Source organism: Drosophila hydei, unplaced genomic scaffold (assembly GCF_003285905.1).
Source record: "Drosophila hydei strain 15085-1641.00,03,60 unplaced genomic scaffold, DhydRS2 tig00000149-arrow-pilon, whole genome shotgun sequence".
NCBI lineage: Eukaryota > Metazoa > Arthropoda > Insecta > Diptera > Drosophilidae > Drosophila > Drosophila hydei.
This window is the reverse complement of record NW_022045678.1, coordinates 6,594,502-6,603,447: the sequence shown is the minus strand read 5'-3', so window position 1 is coordinate 6,603,447 and position 8,946 is coordinate 6,594,502. Positions and strand designations below refer to the sequence as shown.

General features: G+C 39.1%; 3 protein-coding genes across 4 annotated transcripts; 2 read left to right on the top strand and 1 right to left on the bottom strand.

Annotated features, from left to right (window-relative positions):
- Window positions 1–1,136: 1,136 nt before the first annotated feature.
- On the top strand, window positions 1,137–4,577 carry LOC111594675 (ATP-dependent DNA/RNA helicase DHX36). 2 transcript variants are annotated; one of them, XM_023308085.2, is made up of 6 exons: window positions 1,138–3,055; window positions 3,111–3,503; window positions 3,590–3,703; window positions 3,769–4,041; window positions 4,103–4,231; window positions 4,419–4,577. In XM_023308085.2, exons 1-6 carry the CDS (start codon window positions 1,245–1,247, stop codon window positions 4,498–4,500), a joined length of 2,802 nt encoding a protein of 933 aa, XP_023163853.2. In that variant the 5' UTR covers window positions 1,138–1,244; the 3' UTR covers window positions 4,501–4,577. The 2 variants fall into 2 exon arrangements, with proteins under 2 accessions (XP_023163854.2, XP_023163853.2); XM_023308086.2 differs by lacking the exons at window positions 3,590–3,703; window positions 3,769–4,041; window positions 4,103–4,231; window positions 4,419–4,577 and having other exon boundaries at window positions 1,137–3,055; window positions 3,116–3,192.
- Window positions 4,570–6,650, bottom strand: LOC111594676 (guanine nucleotide-binding protein-like 1). Its single transcript, XM_023308087.2, has 4 exons — window positions 6,451–6,650; window positions 6,065–6,396; window positions 4,816–6,013; window positions 4,570–4,761 (listed from the first exon to the last, which is right to left on the bottom strand). The coding sequence occupies exons 1-4, from the start codon at window positions 6,527–6,529 to the stop codon at window positions 4,646–4,648; spliced, it is 1,725 nt and encodes a 574-aa protein (XP_023163855.1). The 5' UTR covers window positions 6,530–6,650; the 3' UTR covers window positions 4,570–4,645.
- Window positions 6,651–7,218: 568 nt separating this feature from the next.
- On the top strand, window positions 7,219–8,945 carry LOC111594705 (alpha-methylacyl-CoA racemase). Its single transcript, XM_023308127.2, has 2 exons — window positions 7,219–7,392; window positions 7,453–8,945. The coding sequence occupies exons 1-2, from the start codon at window positions 7,285–7,287 to the stop codon at window positions 8,470–8,472; spliced, it is 1,128 nt and encodes a 375-aa protein (XP_023163895.2). The 5' UTR covers window positions 7,219–7,284; the 3' UTR covers window positions 8,473–8,945.
- The last annotated feature ends 1 nt before the right edge of the window (window position 8,946 follows it).

Sequence of the window (8,946 nt, the reverse complement as noted above, 5' to 3'; positions counted from 1 at the left end):
TACAGCTTTTTTCAATTTACCATGCTTCTAAAGGGGCACAATACATATATATATGAATATATATATAAATCAAAAGAGGAGGTAATCTTATAAAATTTGTAAGTTTCAAATTTAAGATCTAGATATACTCCGCGTATATTTGGTTTTTTCGAGGGTTTTGTAAAAATATAAATTTTATGTTTGAATTTGAATTTGACATTAGGACATCAGAACACGATCCAACATCTCCTGCGCAACATCCACAATCTAAAATATAAACTAAAATAACAGTTCACATCTCAAACACAATTCAATCACAATTGCGATTCTTCGAATAGAATAGAATTCACGAATTTTAATTTGTTGCCACATTTTTGAGTGGCACATGCTTATTGTCCAAACGGACTTAAATGATGTTTTAAGCTTATAATCTCCATAATATATTGGAATATTTGTCAGACGACAGGCGGACGGACAGACAGATAGACTGTCAGACGGATAGGGATAAACCGGTCAGCAAATTTGAATCGTCTAGTATATAGTTAGTCCCGATTTGCCCTGTGCCTACTAACCGTAAATATATATATAAATATATAAATTTCAAATATCTAGTATTTTATATAATGGCGTTTGTATTGTACCAGATATAGATATATAGATTTCTGAATATGCGAAACGCATTTCAAAAACTATCTCCATATTTTAATTATTTTTGTGGGTTTGCTTTAACCAAATTGTAATCGATGTATTGAATGAAGATCAAGTGATACTAGTACTATTTGGTATTTGTATCTCCAACAAAATATGGTTTTATAAGTACTTCAGTAAGTATATTATAAGTACTTTTCCGATCGTTGTAATGGCATACAAAATTTCCGTTGTTTCATCAAAGCATGAAAAAGTAATATTTCTATATATACCGTTTTAGTGGATTGTTATTAAGCTATCAAGTTATAATACTCACCTCTAACTCTTATCGACATTGTGTTCGATTTGTTTTATTTTTCTTTCGGAAATTTAATCCTATACAAAACTACATAAATGTTGTCAAAAGTCTGACTAAATTTGTAACGTACTATAAAATTACCAAATTATAAATTTTTACATAATGCGTGAAACTTAACATTAATATGTTACATTAACATTAACATATATAGGGACTACCACTATGTGTGTAAATCATCAGGGCTTCAAAAAATATCAAAAATATCAATTCGAATCGAATAAATTAATTCTGGTGTGCTTAAGCGTTTATTTCTAATAAAATGCATAGAGGAAATAAGTCGCAAGCCCGTTCGGGAAAAAGTTCCCGCCCGCCAGGACTGAGTGGCAGGGAGATTGGCATGTACTACAAAAATCTTGCCCGACAACGTAAAAACTCAGACACCAAAAATGAGCCGAAAATTAAGTTGAGCTGCGATGTTACTGTGCCTCCTGGTGTTATTATGCGAGTCAATGAATACATGGATCAGTTTAAGCTGGCAAGAGAAGCTGGACAGAAGCATTTTGATGAGAATTTCCAACAGCAGTTTCGCCATATGTTAAATGTAAACTTTGAGGCGTTCATAGAAGAGACCAAAAAGCAAAATAAAGATTTGAATCTGCAAAACCGAAGCCTAGATGCCCATCTTCAGGATAAACAAAAGGAACGTCTTCAAAATGCAGACTTTCGAGCGCGCTTCGAAGACCGTCTGAAATTACCCACAATGCGTCATGCAACAGATGTTATCGACGCTGTGGACAAAAATCAAGTTGTATTAATTGTTGGTAGCACCGGCTGTGGTAAGACTACGCAGGTGCCGCAACTACTGTTAGACGATTGCATAGAAAAAGGAATAGGAACCACCTGCCGCATCGTGTGCACACAGCCTCGTCGAATCTCGGCCATAACAGTGGCCGAGCGCGTTAGCTATGAGCGTGCTGAACCATTAGGGCATTCTGTGGGCTATCAGATTCGTCTGGAAAGTCGAAAGCCTCGTGAGCGTGCCTCAATAACGTACTGCACCACAGGAGTTCTCTTGCAGCAGCTACAATCAGACCCGTTGCTGCACAACGTGAGCGTTCTTCTGCTGGACGAGATACACGAGCGCAGCATTGAGACAGATATGCTAATGGCATTGCTCAAGATTATACTGCCACATCGGCCCTCCTTAAAAGTCATATTAATGAGTGCGACGGTGCGGGAAGAGGATTTCTGTAACTATTTTAACAGATGCCCAATGTTACGCATAGAAGGTGTGATGCATCCTGTCGAAGTTCTCTATCTGGAGGATGTGCTCGCCATGACAGGCTATCAGTTTGACTGTGGGAACAATAAACGGTCCCAACCCCGGCTGGATCAGTCGGAACACAGAAACATGATTGAGCCATACATACGGCAGGTGCGCAGCAGGTACGATAACAATGTCCTTGAGCAGCTTCGAGTACCCCATTCCGAGGGCTGCGAGGATATCGATTTTATTGCGAATCTCATATATTATATATGTAACAAAAAATCAGATGGTGCCATATTGGTCTTCATGCCTGGATTGAATAAGATATCACAATTGCATAGCACACTGAAAAACCCCCGTTCACCCTTGGGCCAACGCTGGCGCGACCATTTACTCATCTTTCCTCTGCATTCCATGCTTCCCTCGGCGGAGCAACAGTCTGTTTTCAAACGCGCCCCTAATGGAAAACGAAAAGTAATCATATCCACTATTATCGCCGAGACTTCAGTAACCATCGACGATGTTGTCTACGTCATCAACACTGGGCGGACCAAAGTAACTGACTATGATATTGAGACAAACATACAATCTCTAGAGGAGTGCTGGGTGACGCACGCAAACACGCAACAGCGCAAGGGACGCGCCGGCCGAGTGCAGCCAGGCGTATGTTATAATCTGTTTAGTCGGGCACGAGAGGCTCTGATGTCGGAAGTGCCAACTCCAGAGATATTGCGCTGCAAACTGGAAACGATCATACTTAGTCTCAAAGTGCTGCACATAGACGATACTTACGCAATGTTTCAAACAATGATCGATGCCCCTGCCCAGAGGACTGTGAGCACAGCTATTAACTTACTTAAGCGGTAAGTAGTGCTGCTCTCTTAATTGCGATTACGAGATTGTATCGGTTCTAATCAGGATAGAAGCGCTTGACATTAATGGCAACTTGACGCCGTTGGGCATGCATCTAGCCAAACTCCCAATTGATCCGCAAGTGGGTAAAATGATTCTGATATCGGCACTTTTTCGTTGTTTGGATCCCATTACATCCGTCGCAGCTGCTCTCTCCTACAAAAATCCGTTCTATACGCCCTTAGGTCAGGAGCGGCGGGTCGACGAGGCCAAACGCAGGATGGCCCAAAAGATGTACAGTGATCATCTAATGATACATAACACTATTTGCAACTACCGCGAAAGCGTAGGGGAGCATCGGGATCGCGACTTTTGCTATAACAACTTTCTCAGTCACACGACACTTCAGCAGCTAGAACGTATGAAGTCCCAATTCGCTGAGTTCCTCTGTAACTACAAGTAAGTACCATTACAATATAATAATACAAGAAGCAGTAAAGTAGGCAAACAAAGTATGTTATAAATCCATTTAACTTTACTTATAGGTTCCTAACTTCGTCGAATTGTTTAGACCAATCGTCTAACATTAATTCAGATAAAATTCCCCTGATTCGCGCTATTATTGGGGGCGGTCTCTATCCCAATATGGCACATTTACGGTAAACTTTAGGCTTTAGAAACTTGATATTATAATAATTATATGTATTGTATTTTTTTTTAATAGAAAAGCACGTCAAGTGAAGAACCGCGTTCGCGCCATTCACAATATGACGACCGACGATGGGCGTCGCGTAAATTTTCACCCCTCCTCCGTGAATAGCGGAGAAACAGGATTTGACTCAAACTACTTTGTTTACTATCAGCGGCAGAAGTCAACCGATCTTTATCTGCTCGACGCTACTATGGTGTTCCCGATGGCACTTATTATTTTTGGCGATGGCGTCGACTCTGGTGTTATAGATAATAGACATTATCTGTCTGTAGCCAAGACCTACTAGTAAGCCACTGATATATTATAAATTCTTTTATAACGATTTTTCCGGTTTTATATTTTCTAGTTTTAAGTGCAGCCCAGAAACGGTTTCTGTAGTGCTGAATTTGCGATCAAATTTGGGACTCTTGTTGCTTGAAAAGGCTTTGCATCCAGCGCCCATCGAGGAGAACAGCGATGCTAGTAAACTAATCAAGTATGTGTTGCTTTAAAATAAGAAAATTGTCGGATAAAGTACTGGGCAATTACAAATATCGAAAGTCTTATATAATTTCTGAGTATGAAAGAGACCAGATAAGATTTTAAATAATGATATGTTGTCTTTACCAAACTATTTATATTTATAAATTTGTAATTATTCTATAAATGTTTAATTTTTATAGGGCCATTGAGCTGCTCCTTTCAATTGACGATAAAATGGGAGACGACTACGAAATCATGTCAGATGAGATTGACAACATTTAAATTGCCGAACAAAGTCATTCTAATGTGATCAAATTAATGTGAAATATACTAATAGTTTCATTTTATGTATGATACCAAAATATATTTGTTTCTATATCAAAAATGATATAAATTAAAGTTATCAGGCTTTACCTATTGCTTAAGCTTAATTATCTTCAAGCAGGCGAAATGCGTTTCGTGAACGCAGTATCTGATCATCGCATTCATCATCATCTGCATTGGTTTCATCGTTAGAGCTGTCTTCGTCACAACTATCTCCACCTGCAATTAAACTATGGGTTAAATAATTCACAGCGTATATTGTGCCTAACTCACTGTCCGAGCAGATGGAAGATGTGTCTTCATTAGTCTCGCTATCCGGCTCATAATTGTAAACTTGCTGATATTTCTTAACCTCGGCCACATCGGAGTGTTGACTCCAGCTATTGCGGCTGTCATCATAGCCAGGGGGATAAAACTGAAATATTAGCTGTTGTTGTCCGGACAGACACATGCGCAAAATGTGGTTAGCGGCACGATAACGATCAGGGCGAGCAGCCTTGGCTGTTAGAAATCCTCGTTTATACGCCCAGGCATCCGCAACTGCCACAGCTGACCACTCGTCATACTCCTCTGGCAGATGTAAGCGAAGAAGCTGTGGCAGACTCACATGCTCAGCCAGCAACTTGAGCGAACGATAAGGCACTTGTAACTGTGAGATGGGGAAACTGCCAAGCAGCACTTGCAAGCTCTTTGGCGTGCTAGACGGAAAGACCAGACCCGGACAGTCGCAAACGCGTACATTCTGTACCAGAAATATGGTTTGGAAATGTTTGGTGTGGCCTGGTGTACGACTAACGCTGACAACCTTACGTCCTTTTAAGGCATTGATGAGCGATGATTTGCCCACATTTGGAAAGCCCAGGCATCCAATGGTCAAAACGCCGTTGTTGTATTTCACATGCTGATGAGGTGTGGTCTCGGTGGCATTAATAATTTTCAACTCTCCTTCAGCTTGGCTCTTTGTAATTGCGTCTTCAACGTCAAACTGGTCAGTGCTCATATCATCACGAATCTTTTGCTGCCATGCCGAGAGATCTACATCGCTTTGAACAATGTTTTGACACTCCCGATAAATATTATGCACTCCATCCATACTTTGCCGATGAGCACGCTGATACCGACTACGTTGAACGCCTTTTTGGCTGCGCACTAAATACGATGCAAACAGGACAACTGGAAGCTCCGGGTAATGTTCCTTGAAATAGTGTCGCCAGGCAACGACAGCCTCTGCAGCGACTAAATCCACTTTATTAAAGATCACAATTGCATGTTTCTTTAACGTGTGAATAATATAATCATATAGAGATGGTGGGAACATCAGTGATGCATATCGAACGTCTACAACGATAAGCAAAATATCCGAGAACTCTAGCACACGCCAAAGCTGACGCCAGGTTTCCAAATTTAACTCGAAAATGGAATGTTCTTTGAGATTGCTACGCTGCTTTTGCAGCAGATCATCGACATACTCCTGCAAAATTACCTCAGTTTAATAATATTTTTGTTTAACTTATTAACATACCTTGAAATATCTATGTTCATTACGATCCAATTGCTCTTTGCTTTGATCAAATGTCCAAGGTGGACGCACTGGAAAATCATAATTCTCAAAATATCGTGCATCGATCTCCCTTTGAGTGGGTGTTATGATTTCGAGTAGGCTGAAGCCCTCTTGTTTCATTTCTTCTATATCCTTTTTGCTTTCATGTATGAATTGAAGATTGTAACGGTTTAAGTTCTTGTTGCGACCACCGCGTGTTACAGGCTGCTCCATGAGCTTGTGATCAACTCTTTTCTCTGGAGCATCGCTATCTTCGTTCGATTCTTGATTGCTGCGCAAGTATTTGGAGTGCCCTATTTGTAATATTTTTATATATATAATACTAACGAAAATATACAATGATTTACCTTTTGCACAGCGTTTTTGTAGTATTTGATCCTTCTTCTTTTTACCGCTAAAAGCAAGTTTGCGTCTCTGTTGCGGCATCTTTAAATTTTCCTGAATTAATTTGTTAATTTCATTAATTTTTCAATTTTGTCAATTTTCTGTCGCAGTTGACGCAGAAACAACACTAGTTAACGCAAAAAAGATCCGCCTGACGCAAAAATGTACTCGCTTATAAGCTGTTCATAGGATAACATTTTTAATTTGAAAATTATTTCATAATTTCATAATGACAAAAATGCTTATCTGTTGTTTCTCTGATTACCTTCTATTTATGGGAATTTGTTTTCATACTATGTTAATGCTGACATTAGCAGTTGTAGCTAAACACCTGCAAGTCCGTTAGGTGATTAACTGACAACAATCATGACTGCGAAATATAGCCAATTAACAGTGGACAACAGCTGACTTCTGATATTTCTAAAAAAGCCGGAATAGATTGTTGACATACAAAACTTTAAGTTATTATAAATAATTAACCTGACTACATAATATGCATTAAATCAATTTTAGCCAATTATGTTATTATTTAACGTTATTTTTAAAAAAAGAAACTCTAAAAAGAAGAACTATATTCTTTTCAATTTTTATATTTGTATGGAAAACCTGGTCTACTCATTTTTAAGCTGCATTAACATTGCAACATTTATTTTGTTTCTTTGTTAATAAGTTTTTCTTTATTTCAATGATGGTATTTTAATACTACATGTTATCGTTCGACTGTTAAAGAACATCGCTATATGTGCTTTTAACTGTTCAAAGGGCATTGTATAGTGATTTTGAGTGAGATTTTTCAGATGCCATTACGAGGTGTTAAGGTTTTAGAGTTTGTGGGATTAGCTCCTGGGCCATTATGTGGCAAAATACTTACAGATTTCGGTGCTAGCGTAACCCGCATAGACAAGGTACGAATGCATTGAAATAAACTGTCCAAACCGTCAGTAAAGGCTTAAAATATTGTCTAGGTACTAAATAATTCCTTCGATGTTCTGCATCATGGTAAGAACACTGTGGTGATTGATATAAAAAAGACGGCAGGTCAGCGGATTGTACAGCGGCTTGCTCGAAAATACGATGTCATAATTGAACCATTCCGCCCCGGTGTCATGGAAAAGCTTAATTTGGGACCTGATCTATTGTGCTCTACCAATCCGCGCTTAATTTATGCGCGTCTGACAGGATTTGGACAACAAGGCCGACTTGCAAATCGTGCCGGACATGATCTAAATTATGCAGCCATATCTGGGGTACTATCGATGCTGGGTCGTGAGCACGAGAAACCAACGGCACCCATCAATATTTTAGCAGATTTTGCAGGTGGAAGTGTTATGTGTGCATTGGGTATATGCTTGGCATTGTTAGAACGCTATAAATCTGGAAAAGGTCAGGTTGTGGATGCAGCGATGGTTGAGGGCGCTGCATACGTTGCCAGCTGGTTATTTATGTCCAGGAATCTCGACATTTGGAGTCAGCGAGAACAGCGTGGAACGAATTTGCTTGATGGTGGCGCTTACTTCTACGACACCTACAAAACAAAAGATGGCCTTTTTATGTCGGTGGCTGCATTGGAACCGAAATTTTTTGCTTTAATTAAGGATCGCTTGAATTTACCTGAAGAACTGTCGCAATATGGAGAACAAGATCAAGCCCAAGGTAGACAGCTATTAACGGATATATTTCTGACAAAAACGCAAGCCGAATGGTCAGAAATATTTGAAGATATAGATGCTTGTGTCTATCCCGTTTTGGATTGGCAGCAAGCCCATAAGCATGACCACAATGCCGAGCGTCATTCTTTTGAGCGAGTTGACGATAATTGGGCGCCTCGTCCGGCACCTCGTTTAAGTCGGACGCCTGGTAAGCTACGCACAACTACAGAAACTGATGTAAAGAACTTCCTTGATGAGCTGGACGTAAAACCGGAGAAACTACGGCAATTGCAAGAAGAGGGAGTATTAATATTGCCGATTAGGCAAAAACTGTAGCTAACTGTAAATAAAAGTCGTCTTCAAAAAGTTTTTAGCATTCAAAATACTTTTATTATTTTCCTTGCACACAAACACAATTACAATTCTTATTCATCACGTACAAACTATCAGTCATCCATTGCTTAAGATCATTTAAGCCGCATTTTAAACATACTTTTCATTTAACAAAATAATTCTCATTTTTGCATTATAGAAATCATTATGGTTTTATTCCATTTGATTCAAGAACAACTTGACCAGACGAGAAATTTCTATTCAGATTCACACTCTTCACGCATGCTAAACTATTCGCACACACGCTTTGTGGTAAATGACAATAGAGAAGATACACCATACTCACTTAATTGTTAATCAATTGTTTTTAATTCAATTATTTTTGAAGCACCGCGCGTCAGCGTAACCTTTTCATAATAATTTCATTAATGTGAATGTATGTTTACGTATTAGGTATGTTTACATACACATATGCAC

Coding starts and splice junctions, on each gene's coding strand:
- LOC111594675 (XM_023308085.2), top strand. CDS start 1,245: ATGCATAGAGGAAATAAGTCGCAAGCCCGTTCGGGAAAAAGTTCCCGC. Junction 3,704..3,768: donor CCCAATATGGCACATTTACG/GTAAACTTTAGG, acceptor TTTTTTTAATAG/AAAAGCACGTCAAGTGAAGA. Junction 4,042..4,102: donor TCTGTAGCCAAGACCTACTA/GTAAGCCACTGA, acceptor TATATTTTCTAG/TTTTAAGTGCAGCCCAGAAA.
- LOC111594676 (XM_023308087.2), bottom strand. CDS start 6,529: ATGCCGCAACAGAGACGCAAACTTGCTTTTAGCGGTAAAAAGAAGAAG. Junction 6,397..6,450: donor ACAAAAACGCTGTGCAAAAG/GTAAATCATTGT, acceptor TATTACAAATAG/GGCACTCCAAATACTTGCGC. Junction 6,014..6,064: donor ATGAACATAGATATTTCAAG/GTATGTTAATAA, acceptor GTAATTTTGCAG/GAGTATGTCGATGATCTGCT.
- LOC111594705 (XM_023308127.2), top strand. CDS start 7,285: ATGCCATTACGAGGTGTTAAGGTTTTAGAGTTTGTGGGATTAGCTCCT. Junction 7,393..7,452: donor GCGTAACCCGCATAGACAAG/GTACGAATGCAT, acceptor AATATTGTCTAG/GTACTAAATAATTCCTTCGA.